Below are 14,273 nucleotides of genomic sequence, written 5' to 3'. Positions count from 1 at the left end.
TCTCCAGGCTTCTGTCCTTGTCTGACAACAATCGTAATTAAAGAAAAACACCTTTTGAAAAAATGTATTAAAAATGTAAACAATCAAAAACAATGTTAAAAGGTCAGATAGGTTTAAACATATTTCACACATTTATACAAGTCAGAAAGTCCCATGAATCATTCACTTATTTAACCACATCCATCTCAAAACATGATTGATTCTCAAAGTGCATAAAAAAGCCCCAACTTTGTGTAGAATACTTCATAAAAAAGTGTTAAAAATGGCATTAAATGGTTGTGTTGCCAGCAACAATTAAGGATCGACATTCAAGCTCTGACAACATCAGGTCACGCTCAAGACATTCACGTAAACTTTGGTCAAAGCAGGTGGTGAGACAGGTCCTCGTGGATCTCAGCCTCGTCCCAGGGTCCCTGGATATTGTCCTTCTGCTGTTGCAGTTGAACCAGCAGCAGTGGACAGAGAAAGGTCACGCTTCCAAGAGCCAAAGCCAAGATTACCGCTCCACCCGGCGACTGGGAGCCTAAACCAGCCACACCTCCCAAACACACGGCCAAGCAGACCAGCGTAAACTGGCGAGGGGCTTTCTCTCTCATCCTCTGCAGAAGGCAGGGCCAAAGGGCGAACACCAGCAGGGCACAGCTCAGCATTGCAAATGTGTGCACGGCTCCGGGCAACCGCGAGGCGAGACACACAGACGCAAACAAGGCGGCGTTAATGGAGAGGCTGCACGTGGGCGAGGGCTGGGCGTATCTGAACGACACCAGGTGGGCCAGCAGCATCATGGCGGACATGGCGTAAACCGTGTCGGTGCTCACAGACTCTGTTAATGTCTTTAGGATGGGGGAGAAGCCAAAGGTGAAGGAGAGGAAAATAGTGGTACTCTGCAGGTCCTTCAGTCGAGTCCGAGGTTCAGAACCCACTTCTGCCTGAGATGTTAACACCTGATATAGTCCGTAACCCAGCATGGAGCTGATGACACACGTCCACAACAGAGTCTCTGGAGAGAGAAGACCCTGAGAGGGTGAAGAGACATGTCATTAGAGGTGCGAGAAAAACAATCTATACAGCACTATCGATTTTTGTTGTTGTTTACTTTCGTGTTGCAATTTAACTTCCGACTGCTGGATGGCAGCAGTCCTTATGTCCTGTACAGCTAAAGTATCAATAAAATCCTACAAGATGACTGAGGACGAGAGGATACAGTCGACTCCAGCAGCTTTTAAAGCTGAGGTTTGTAGATATTTTGGTTTCAAATGAAAGCGGTTACGACTTCTCTGTAAATTCTACAACAAGAACTCGAAAAACACTTCAAATATATCCTTGTTTCTACAGTATTACAAGTATTGTTGCAAATGCATCTTAATACACATCGCATCACCAGATTCTTGCCAATACACACCCCTACAGGACATCAGTATCATTCTCTAAGCAAATATGTGACACAGTGCACTCATAAAAAGAGTAAACGTCCTTCTCATCATGTATTCACCTGATGTAGGAACTCACCTGCTCCATGTAGAGCCAGACGGTGATGAAAATGGCCACGCAGGACAGCTGCTGGCCCACAAAGCCAGCTTCCTTCACCACGGCCCAGTACCGGTACTCTCTGATGCCCTCGTTCCTCTTCAGCTCCTCGAGAAACCTCTGGTCCACGTAGTTGTCAGGGTACGGCTGGCGTTCCCACAGAACCTTCCTCCAGGGTACGTTTGGACCTGGGACACCATCTGGCCCCATGACCCCTTGAGACATTCAAGCATAAAAGCAGTGAAATAGAGCAGTCTAACACAATACACTTTATAATGCCTTAATCTTTTTAAAAATCAAAGTCCTATATTCCTAACTTCGTTGAGATCTGTTATCCAAATTAAGGATTAGTGTTGGCCTGGAAGCGAATATACAAGTCCGCCAAGTCCACATTCATTGAATCCATTTCCAGCACGTTTACTAAACAATGTTCTATATTTGTGTTTTCAATATCACAGAATGAGCTTCACTGTCGGACGAGCTAACGCATTAAAGCACTTCCGCTCTTCACAGCACTCCCGTCAATGAATGACTTCATTTCACTCTATTGCTTATAATCATAATGGTTTAAACATAATGAAAGTAAAACATATTCCACACTAACCTGAGAAGATATTTTGGATCGGCGATGTCAGAATGTGTTCAGGTGAGTATACCGGAACTGGCTTGATCGTCACAGCGCCCCTCGGTGGAGAGTGTAGGAACTGATAATCAACTAAACACACAAGGAACGTAAGTAACTAGTCAATTTGTAAAGTGATTTCTAGACCAGGGTCGCAAAGCGCTTTCACAAAAAAAAAACACAGTTAAAGTATATACTTTCTCAAATTCTGGAGTTTCATTTTAATACAAATGGAAAAAAAAACACAATACTGTATTGTAATCCAATCTTCCATGATATCCTTTAAAAATCACTGGAAGGTAAGAAAGTATGCATTCATTTAGGTTAAAATAACAGTTTCCATTTTTATTTTCAGAAGGTCATTATGGTCCTAATTATTTCCATGACCAGTTGGATGGTAATATGTTTAATAAATAATTTAAAATCTAACAATATCCGTTTTCGCCAAATATTTGTGTCATCTTACATTGGGTTGTTGTGAGTTGCGGTTGGTTAATGCAACCAGATGTGTCATCACGATCACTTCATTGCTGTGTTAAATTAAGCCAAAAAAAGAAAGAAAAAAGAATGTCGATATCAGAGCGGCTTAAAGCAAGTTAGTTCCTTAATAAGCTCCTGAGAGTGAGATTTCAAGTTACATGCAACATTTAAGACAAATCCAGGTTTTATTATTGAAAGAACATGGTGATCAAAAATCAAAGCAGACATCAGAATAATCATTTATTTACAGTAATAGAACATTGCATCAATAAATATTGAACGCCACAGATACTGCAGACAGCAGGGTCTGTGTTTGTAACATAGAAATATTAAAACTTCATATTTTGCTTTTCTTTTTTAAAACCGAACAATGGAACAGTGCAACCCGGAAATACAAATGAAATTTGTGTCACACATTTCTACTTAAACATGTCTCTACAGTATTGTGTATCTGGCACAGTGAATGCATCTTTCATATCAGATCCGTATCCCCACATATAAAATAGATAAGTTTGGTTTAGACGTCAGCTGTAACAGAAATTTACTCTCGTCGGTTGGATGTTAAAGCATTTTGTTCAACTTGCAAGTTATGACAAAAAAAAGAGACTCACTGCAGTGATGACCTTTGCTGTGTTAGCAAAGTAGAAATAGACTTTGTGTCACCGGCAGACTGCACACACCAAGGAGCTATAAATGGACACGAGGCAGCAGCCGGGGAGCTTCACAAAAAGACACCAGTAGAGATGCAACGAGAATTTAGCCGCCCCTGATAATGCAGTGAGTGGAAAATGCTTCAACAGATTCTTCAGAGTTATTGGGGTTGATAGAAAATAGTGGTTAAATTATAAGAATACTTTTTTAGTTTTTATGACACATAGTATATCTTCTAGCGCCTCACAGTTCCAGGAAACAAGTTTTTTCTACCTAAATAGTAAAACTGATATTGTCAGTTCCTGTGCTATGTTAGCTCTGTTGTCCTTCCCAGAATGAATCCAGTGACTTGAAAAGCGGCACCTGTTGTGTTTGTCGTTAACCCAGTCATTAGACTTTAAATAATATTCCAAAAGGTGTCATTGTTTTTTCCGAAAGGCACATGTAATGAGTAGTTATGTGCGGATTTTCCTTTTATCCTCGAAAAGCGACCGGACCAAGTAGACCTGAACGGCTGACACCAACATCATGACCATCAGGTTGACCACCGACCAGAAGTTGACGGTGTCGTAGTTGCTCTCCTGCAGGTTCCTGTCACGAGCCTCGAATGCTCGGAGCACCGACTGGATCTGTAGACTTTTCCCGAGCCGAGCTTTGACACTGTTGATGGTGTCCTGAGGAGGAGGGGAAAAGATGATAACATTTAAAGAACACATAACGGTAGTGATGTGTTGATGAAGCTTCATGAAACAGCTGATGAGGCAACATGATACAGGTATCACGATGTCCGCTATATTCAATATTTTGCAAAGAATTTTAATAAACGAAATATCAGAATATGTGACAGAAAATTACCCACAAAAGGGAAAAGGTCCCTTTAATTTGTCGTCTTAACCGGCCACTGCTTACGCCTACTTTACCTGCATTTTCTGGATTAACTTCTTCAAGAAACAGAGCAGATTAAGTACTAGGTATCGAGTTTCGAGAAAAAGTGTTTACCATTCACATTTTGACCCGCATTACCATTTCGCTCACGCCTTTTGAAAAGCTTCTTTTTTTTTTTTACGACGAAACTTCACCTCAACGTTTGAACTGCCACAGAATGGAGAATCGCTATTTCCTGAATCCAAAGACGAAATCAGAATTGATGAAATCAAACAAAAACCCGACCCAATGTTGACAACAGGGTAAATCCATAATCTGTTTTGTGATAAAATGTTCCATTTATTTTTCTTCCCACCTCTACATGATACGGTGTCTTCATTTGAAAGACCACTAGATGTTGCTCTCTGTTTTATAATATTTGGCTCTGATCTACAGGTTCAATGAAACCTGGCATCATTTTTAAACTGAAAGCGACATCTAGTGGTCTTTCAAAATGAAGACACTGCATCATAATACCTCTTCAACCCGTCACTAATAATCAACTACAATGGGCTTCTTTAATGCACATTAGTTGATTTGTATAGATCTTATTACAGTTTAAAAAAACGAAATTCCAACGAAGGTCCATCAGCTGAGCCTTTGTTTTAATTCCACAATGAATAAACCATGTGGAATATACATTTCCTGTCGCTGCCACATGAAAAGGAAGAGGTGGCGCCTCCTTTTCTTCTTCAAATTCCCTGTTGGCTAGTGCTTATAGGTAAAAGTTCATGACATTTTCTGTTCTTCTGACAGTTACGAGAACATGTTTGTGGATTCACTGGTCACCTCTAAGGTCAGTTTGAACTGACCGTGCGTTCTCCCAGCAATGGTGGGAGATTCAGGCTAAATATTTGTTTAACAAACAACAATCCCTACCATGATGTCCTCCAGCTTCATATCCAGTACATCTGTTCCATGGACGTACTCTTTCCAGTCGTCCGGATCTTCATCTGCATCCATATTGTCCAGGATCATCTCGAAGAAGACGAGCTTCTCCGACACTTTACTGAAGCTGTTGTCGAAGCAGAACATGTAGTCGCCGTTCTCCGTTTCTACACTGCATGAAGAAAAAAACCCAGATTTAATTATGGATTTCTACTGACTCAAACAAAAATCTGCCACTTACGTGTGAACTCCATCTGACTTGCGATAGTCACTGAAAAGAATCTGACCAGAGGGAGAGTAGATGAGGAAATCCACATCCAGACCAGCTCCATCTAATACCTACAAGAAGGGACAATAATTACATTAAACTGCATCAGAACTTCTCTCAATTCATGAACGCTAATAGGATAATTAAAAAAAACACATTACATTAAAGACTGTTACAGAACAATCAATTCCCATTGATTTATACCCAAAGTAAACGTCTCTCTTCGAAGTTACGACGTAAACCGCATTAAAGTAAAACGTTAAATTAAATACATAAATGTTACCAGATATTTTGAAACCTTCATATCATTTTAGAGTTTGTTGATCTACATGTTTATTACTGCAGAAACTCTTTAATAGCCCTAGGTACTTCATGTATGCTCAACATCTGCATGTTATTATGGTTAACTTTTAAAATATCAGTCAAATATCAGTCAGTATTAATATATTTTTTCCATTAAGGTTAAAAATAATCAACTAGTGCTAAAGTGAATCTCGGATACATAATGTAAATAGATTGTTTATTTTTCTTTCCCTTATTACGGTCATTATTATTAGACTGAAAATCAATAAAATTGTCATTAACAAAATGATGAACAAAATGACATCTTTAATAATTGCACAATTATTGTAGTAAATGACATAAAACACAATATGAACCGATGTAGGACACCGTGCAGCCACATGTTATTATTTTGGTTAAGAATATATTGAAGCTAACTCAGATTCCTGCTCAACACGAAGGTTTAAAAGGTCGATATGAAGCCAATAACCTGGTATTCGATCTCCAGAGATGCATCCTGCTTCATTGTTTGGTAGAAACACTCTCTTCGTCCAGCGGGGAGAGTGAACGTGAAGTCGCTGTCCAGTGACTGGGAGAAGGCTGCGAGCACGGAATGCTTCGCCGGGATGAAAGCTACGATCACGGCTAGGACACGCCAAAGTATCCGGGCTGTCTCCATGCTGGATGTGACCCTAGAGAGAAGAGTCACAATCCGAAACCATGTGCCGCAAACTACTGTGATTGTAGGTGGTGTCAAGAATCTGAGCTGTTTCTCACAAACTTTACTAGTGGACAACTCACCCAGAAACACGAGGACCCCGCCTGATTAAAAACATTACATTTATTATTGCTACACATATATTGGGATATACATATATTTTAAAATATAATCCAAAATCAAATAAAATATTTTCTTTATAGTTTCCGTACAATAGATTTATCGCCACTTGCTATCGAGCAACCGCCGTCATATACCAAGGTGCATCCTGGGAAATGCAGTTTATGATGGATTCAAGCGTTTAAAGGACTGCCCGAAATAAAAGTGTCAAGAGTCGAAATTGACAGTTCCGTTGACAAACTGGAAACATCAAAGGTAATATATTACATTTTGAGTAGTAAAACAACTAAACAAAACAAGTGAAATCCATTCAATGATTTAATTTATATTCCAAATATAAAATTTAAACGTTTTAAGTTCAAGACCACCTCTTTGTGATCTAGTACATGACCCATGTGAGTCAGAAAGGATCAGTATTTAGATCAGTAACTTTTTAATAAGTTAAGTTTAATACCGTGAAGGCTGGATTGACTTTCGCCATCAAGAGAACACGTAATTTAAATGTTTATTTATTAGAACCTAACAAGCAAAAAAATGAATTATTTTTACTTTTTTGCATGTTTAAACTACTCTGACAATGCTCAATAAGGTAGGGTTTATAATATTAGAAATATTAACTTTTGAATGACGTCAAAATGATGAGTAATAACTAATATTGCTTAAACCGGTGACGCAGCATCCAACTGCTCTTTAATTCACAAATGTGTCCAGCTGGGGGCAGTGTTTTCACAACACTCCTTCGTCTTCTTCGATTGGTCAGTAGATGACTGCTTCTCATCTGATTGGCGTGACACCCACAGTGGGCGGGGTCAATATCAGGCAGCAACCGTCAGCAGCAGTTGCTCGCGAGAGGAAACTGACACACAAGACAAGAAGATCCCTGATGTTAGCTCACCTGTAACCTGTGTGTGATCCGTTCTAAAGATCCAGGCACGACATCTTCTCTAAGCCATCTGTATGGAACTGTGAAGACGTGGAAGATCAGACTAAACGTCAAAGAGCGAGGATGTTGGTCCCCGCGGGAAGATGATGAAGAGGCAGCGCGTCCTGTTGGTGTTCCTCATCGTAGCTCTCCTGTGCTGGTAGGATTCACAAAAACATTTGTGTTACACGTGAACGTTGTCATCACTCACCAGGAAAAAGAGAAACACAACTTTGAATGTATGAGCCTTTAATCCAACAGACATGTGTTGACATGTTTATTGACTATTGGCCTAAATAAGTATGTCTTCTTAAAATAACAAGACACAATGTGTCAAGGGGTCATCTCGGTATTGGTTACTTAAGTTAATTGTTAACCAGTAAATATTATTAACTTGACTGAAAAGTATTCAGTAGGTTAGTAGGTTAGCCAACATGGCTAGCAAAATAGCTAGCTAGCAGCGACTTACTGAAGCTGCCATATTTAACGCCACATTCATGCTATTTTATTTAAAGTAAAGCGAAACCTCAATTTCCTGTCGCATAATGTATGTGATGACAATGTTTAAATAAAATAAAACGCTCCTGTATAATGTTGTTTTTACTGAAGCTAACTAGTGCTCCACGCCACAATGAAAACAATAGTATAGTACACCTTAGATATATATATCTTATATATATATATATATATATATATATAGAGAGAGGGAGAGAGAGCCTAATTTTGTCGATGAGCAAATGAAACGATGAACAGTAATTAAATGACAATATTATTTATCATCATGGTTCACATAACAATGCAATTATCTCTTTTCACTTCTCTCTGTTCTTTTTATTTGCAGTTTGTTCTTGCTTTTATGAAACTTGCTGTACCTTCTGCTCTATGCTGTGTACTGGAAACCTTATTTCCCTGGAGATCTCCAGAGGGATTAATAAAGTCGACCAATAATCTAATCAATCTAACAAAAGGAATGTTTTTACTGTCATTTACCACCATCACTTTTCACTTCAGCCCATGTCACTTGTTTTATTGTATTTTAGTCATAACATTTAATTGCATCTCATTGTATTTATTTTTATAACTTCTATTTTATAGTTTAAAATATATTTCCACAGGAGCACCACAAACATAATCATGTATTGTTTTTCCCATATTGGCAATGAACATTTTCTAAATACTGATGTTAAATACCGAATAATTCGTTTTTCACTTTAAATAGTTTAAAATCTGTTGTCTCACTGTAGTGCAACATCATTTGTTTAAAGTGTGGCAGATGAACTCCTTTTGCATGACCACAGAGGTTCATGTCATCTGGTGCCACTAAGTAGGTAACAAGATGCAGGGCAGTTAAAATGGGATTACCAATCCAGTTTACGTGTCACCTATATCCAGATCTGTGCACCAGGAACATCCAGAACCATGTGGTCTTTGTACGTGACTTTGCAAAAAGTACCTTTTAAAAGGGAAGTGTGATAGTTACTAATGAAATTGAAACTGGTCGGGGATTATTTTGTCAAGCCGGATTAAGGCATTGGTTTTTACAAACGGCGTGGACATTGTTTAGTTTAATGGGTTGTCCTCCACTTTGTTACAAAGTAATGATCGTGCGACACATCACAAGGATACTTCATTACGACACAGAGCTTTTCTACTGGGTTGGTGTCAAACGCTCGCCACTCTGTGCCAACTCTCACACATACCAGAGCAAACATAGCACTGGTTGCTACAATCTTCACACTATCTTACATTTTCCAAAACACAGTTTTAATGAGTTTGCACAAGAGAACTAATAAGATGACCACGTATCTTTCATTACAACATGTATGTGAATGCAGGTCACTCTTTTATTGCAAGGTTTCTAACACCTCCAAATAACTTTTTCAGAACTTGTGAAAAGGTTTTCAGTTGGCTCGACCGTCCATGAAGAATTGTAGAAAGAAAAGCAGTTTTCCTTTTTTTTTAAGAACATGCCTTTGTGACACAAATTTCTTATTAATAAGATTACTTGCATAATTTTCTGATAGACCAATAACGAATGGCAATTATTTTTCCATTCTAGGCTTGTTTGCATCTTTTTTTCAGTTTAATTGTAAATCGATTTGTTCAGCAGGTTTGGCTTAAATGGTCTTTTAGATATAACCTACAATATTATAATAATTTACTAAAACAAGTTGGCCCTCTAATTTAAACAACAATTAATGTAGGGACACATTTGGAGCAATTATTCCATAAAACCAGCTAGATTTGCCGATTTAAAGCATCACTTTTTACTTTTTTTGCTTTCCATGTGTATAATAACACAACTGTAAAGTCTTGTGTCGTTTTCCCATTTCTTATTAGAGATTTTCTTTTATATATGGTCATCTTTATCAAGTCTGAAACGGTTGCATTTTTTTTTTATTAATGTGTGCATCTGTAATTATTACTATTTACCTTTTTGTACATGATGGTTTTACAGATTCTATTTTAGTATCTTTGCACAGGCACATCCATCCACTTCTTTGGAATATAGTTGGATGTCTTTGTGAGACTTCTTATCTTCTTAATTAAATTAAATCACAGCACCGCATGATTAATATTATGTAAAGAGATTAACACTATCACTGCAGTCTCCCAACCAGTTTATTATTATAGTCTGTTCACTGTGGACCAATGTTGCCGGTTTTTCTGGTAAAATACTAAGATGCACATTAGGTATGTGTATATGATTTAAAAATGTAAGAAGTGCTGACTGATGCACATGTGCAGGGCAATAAAAGCTTTAGAATAGCTAGAGGGCTCTCTCGTTAAAAGAACTATGTGTTCTGCCCATACAGTAAACTTCCCTTTTTGTGCTGTTATTATGTAACATGTTTTTTTTTTAACTTGTCAAAACTGTTGTTTATATATCATTAACAGAACTAGAAGCTCAAACGCATAGTAATGCTTACCCCTTCTCAAATAAGGGTGGAGTAGAAACATGAAGGTAAAATGGAAGGTAACAAAGGCCTTCTGGAAATAAGAGCACATTGCTTAGTTAAGTCTTCTCCGAAAGCATTGCCACCTCAGAGCTATTCAGTCCATCCAGCAATGTTGTTGTAACTTTTATGGTGCTGTAATACCATACGTCTGCTTCCGTATGTATGTGTGTCAACACATGTTTTCTGGTTCTCCAAGCTCAAATCATAGTTGGATGGTGCTGTTGGAATAAAATCTACTATTATCTCAAACCTTAGACGAAAAGGTTTAATGGGTCTCTGTCTTGCATTATTGATAACTTAACAACCACTCTCAAAATGTCCAAGCATGTCTTTTGGCCTACAGCTTAGCCGCTAATGTTGCTACTTATTGTTTTGCTGCTCACTTACTGTGTAATTATTACATTATTTAGAACGCTAATAAGATACATATCAAACATGAGAACATTGACCACGCATTAGCAAGTGTGATGCATTTTTTAAATTAATCATATATAATATGGTTATTTAAAGTAAAAAATCTACAAGTACGCACTGTTGTCTTGGACTGTTATTTGCCGGATTTGCCCAAGATATTCATATTTCCCAGACGCATTCTTGACTACCTTCTTAGGTGAAACTTAAAGTTGAGCTGAATAAGCTTTGCAAGAAGCACTTTGTAGGTCTGGCAACACCTTTATAAGGTGGACCCTCTTTTAGTTCAATTACACCGTATCCCATGATATCTATGAAATGTTGCAGTGTTGTTCATGTTTTTTTGTAGTTGTTATAAGGCCCATATGTTAAATATGTTTTCTTGGTTAATTGGAGTGGAATTTGTTAAGCTTAAGGTTGAGAGTTTAATGTTGTTTTATAGTGGAATTGGACTCATTAATGTTGAATGGTTTATTAATGGTACCATAAACTTGTATATTTAGATTTGTGTGGGAAAACTTAAACATTTACCTAAAAAAAACAACTTTTTATTTACACATCTACACATTCAAAGAATTGGATTAAAAGTTGCTAACTCATTTTTTTTCTATAACTGTCATTCAAACTGGCCTTAGAATGGTTTTCTACCCAAGAGGTTTATCTGATTAAAAAAACAAAAAAAAAACATTTTAATTGCCAGCTTCCTAACACTCAGTCAAAAAAAATAAATGATATTGTAATTATACTGTGGGTGGAGGCTGTTGACTTAAAGGTGGAGATATCTTCTGTCAGAACACTTAGTTTACTAAATGGGTTTGACAAAGATAATGCTGTTGATTGATTTGTTTGTGACTGTGTAGGATTTTTCTTTTTGGTTTTGTTGTCCACAAAATTAGACTGACTAGACTCGTCGGTTGTCTTCAGGCTTCGGTTTCCCCTCCTCCAACAAACCCTGTGCTCTCTTCACTTCCCAACCCCCTCTCTCTGGTCTCGTTGCTGTTTATCTTTTGCAGCTAAAGACGGGCTGGTCAAGCCGAGATCAAGCATTTGTTTGGTAGTTTGCCTCTAACAGTGACATTCAAGTGTATTTCTACTACAAAATCATTATCATGATCAGAGTAAAACACTCAACCAGACATGGTATGGAGGGAATCTATTTTCTGCTTACACTAGACTGGACATATTTTAAATTTTTCAGCATCACACAGAGTGTATCATATCATTACAAGGTTTATGCTTAAAGCATTGATGTGTTTTTGAGTCTGAGGAACTGTTGTCTATGAGCATTTTCAATATCAGCCTTATCGAATGAACCGATTTAAGTGTGCAGTGTATCGTGGACACTTTGTACTGATCTCAGGATCAGAGTTTTTGTTCCCCTGCTATGCCTATTGTTGCATTAAGGGTAAGCATGAATACATACATTGTTGAGTCCACACCCACTGATGCTAACCCATCCTGGCTTCTGCCATCAAATGACATTATATCACATGACTGCTTCTGCAGATCTCTGTTTCCACACTATTGTAATACACTGATCATCTCTCATGTCACATTCCCAGGCCTCTTTGATCCCTTTCACAATCGCATTAGTGATGTACTTCCACTGTCACTTGTACTTACTGTACAAATAGCTTTTGGTGGCGGAGAAGTTTGATGTAAATGAAACTATTAGATGGATTATTCATTATTTGTTTGCGCCAAGTGATGCATTAATCTGTGAGATAATGACTTCAGAACAAAAACAAAATGGGTTTTGGGTTTACATTATAGGCAATGAAAATGATCTTGGTAACCTGACTCTACAGTGTTATACATGGTTAAAATGCTCTATAAGAGCTAATGTGTTATATCTATATAGCTCGTACTTGTATAGCGTCTAATTTTGTTCGAAATTAATCTTTATATTTTTACGCGGCACATCATTATGATGAGATATTCAAACCGACTCCAAATTAATCAAGATCCACTGGCATTCTGATGTGCTTTCCAGCAGGTACAAACTTGTAAAGGGTCTTCGAACAAACATGAGTTGTGCGCTTCAAGCTACAGCCGCAGAAGCAAGTATTTTAAGTAATCATGTTGTAGGAACTGCTTGAAATTACATTCTTTAGACTTTGGGATGAAACGGGTGACTTAATTGTGTCTGAAAAGAGGGTGCTTTAATTTCAGATATAAATGTGTCCTTCACACTTAAATCAATATTGCTCAAATCATTTTCTCCATCTTGACTTGAGTGTCACAAACTATTTTCAGAGGAAAATGTATGTTTTTCAGTGGGCTGACGCAAAGGTTAAAAAATAACCTTGAATGAACAGGACTATTCCTTCCACTTTGTGACTTGGCCCGTGCACAGAGGCGCCTCTGTCAAGTTAAACTAAATCCTTCAATAAAGCTGCAGCATTTTGAAGTTTGTGTGCGTCAGATGAGAATCCTTGTCGCTCCAGGTAGACAAACAGGTTTCAAAGTTGTAATATGTTGTTGATTAATACGCAAGCCATCTGGCTTATTCACATAAAAGAGTTTGAAATGTTTATTCAAGTTACGTGTTTGACAGGCCGGTTGAAAGATTGTTTTGTTTTTTTCACCTACGCCAACTCATTAAAAGAGCTTCTCTTCATTTCAGGGGAACCATAGACAAACAAAATAGAATTGTTCATTATGATCATTACCCTTTTTAATTAAACAAATACAATTTAAATAAACAATAGTCTTTACTGTTAAGAGATTCTTTTGACAAATTTATGTTGGGGCTGAATTGTGTTTAATGCATTTCTTAATCCGAACAAACTGAATAAATAAAATCATACGTAAAAGAGGATATGAAGTCGGTTGGTGTGAGAGGGGGATACAGAGAACGGGGTTAGATGGAGGAGGTTGATTCGCTGTGGACTTGGAGCAAATATTTTTCAAGTTTTGCATAAATATTTGACTATATTAATACTCTGTAACCCACACTGAACTGTGAACTATTATTTTACCGTAATACAGCATCTCTAGTATAACTTGTAACAGCTGACCTCAACTCGTGCAATTCCCTGGGCTTTAAGGATCTTCCTCCACTTCCCCCCACAATGTGACGTCGTGCTTTGTCTGCCTGGCAGATGCGCTGGCCTACTTAGGCAGACAAGCCCTGGCACATTTTCTCTTCCCACAATGCACCTCTGCCCACGTGGACCTTAAATACTATCTTCTCAGCTGTTTTTCTCCTCATCACGCCTGACTAATTTTCTTTTATAAGCGTTACTGAGTTAAGCGAGTTAGAGGCGACTTGAATTTGAATCCGATCTGCAGATTTATTTATTTGACGACCACTGGCTTTCTTCTCTGTAGCTTGATATACAACTCTGCTAGTGTTTTAAATAAGGCACAATAAGATAAATGATGACGATCCAATATGAGGTTTTCAAAGAATGGATTATAATGTTGCATTTGAATGTCATTAAATGCATTTATGTTTGTATATTTTCTCTTAATGCTTATACTGCGAATACTTGAGT

The 14,273-nt window shown here is 37.9% G+C and overlaps 3 protein-coding genes across 7 annotated transcripts in view; 1 reads left to right on the top strand and 2 right to left on the bottom strand.

Moving 5' to 3' along the window:
* Positions 1–60: 60 nt before the first annotated feature.
* On the bottom strand, positions 61–2,178 carry pigc (phosphatidylinositol glycan anchor biosynthesis, class C). Its single transcript, XM_087783072.1, has 3 exons — positions 2,132–2,178; positions 1,510–1,742; positions 61–1,016 (listed from the first exon to the last, which is right to left on the bottom strand). The coding sequence occupies exons 2-3, from the start codon at positions 1,735–1,737 to the stop codon at positions 360–362; spliced, it is 885 nt and encodes a 294-aa protein (XP_087639198.1). The 5' UTR covers positions 1,738–1,742; positions 2,132–2,178; the 3' UTR covers positions 61–359.
* Positions 2,179–2,856: 678 nt separating this feature from the next.
* On the bottom strand, positions 2,857–6,421 carry tmed5 (transmembrane p24 trafficking protein 5). Its single transcript, XM_087783071.1, has 4 exons — positions 6,133–6,421; positions 5,334–5,431; positions 5,084–5,264; positions 2,857–3,954 (listed from the first exon to the last, which is right to left on the bottom strand). Exons 1-4 carry the CDS (start codon positions 6,319–6,321, stop codon positions 3,736–3,738), a joined length of 687 nt encoding a protein of 228 aa, XP_087639197.1. The 5' UTR covers positions 6,322–6,421; the 3' UTR covers positions 2,857–3,735.
* A 916-nt stretch (positions 6,422–7,337) lies between these two features.
* Positions 7,338–14,273, top strand: part of suco (SUN domain containing ossification factor) — a 29,212-nt gene continuing 22,276 nt past the window's right edge. For all 5 annotated transcript variants that reach the window (XM_087785165.1, XM_087785167.1, XM_087785166.1 and 2 more), the window contains exon 1: positions 7,338–7,562. In XM_087785165.1, the coding sequence (XP_087641291.1) occupies positions 7,507–7,562 (56 nt within the window). In that variant the 5' untranslated portion in view covers positions 7,338–7,506. The remainder of the gene's footprint in view (positions 7,563–14,273) is intronic.

Source organism: Callionymus lyra, chromosome 2 (assembly GCF_982586985.1).
Source record: "Callionymus lyra chromosome 2, fCalLyr1.hap1.1, whole genome shotgun sequence".
Taxonomy (NCBI): Eukaryota; Metazoa; Chordata; class Actinopteri; order Syngnathiformes; family Callionymidae; genus Callionymus; species Callionymus lyra.
This window is presented reverse-complemented; position numbering and strand designations above follow the sequence as displayed.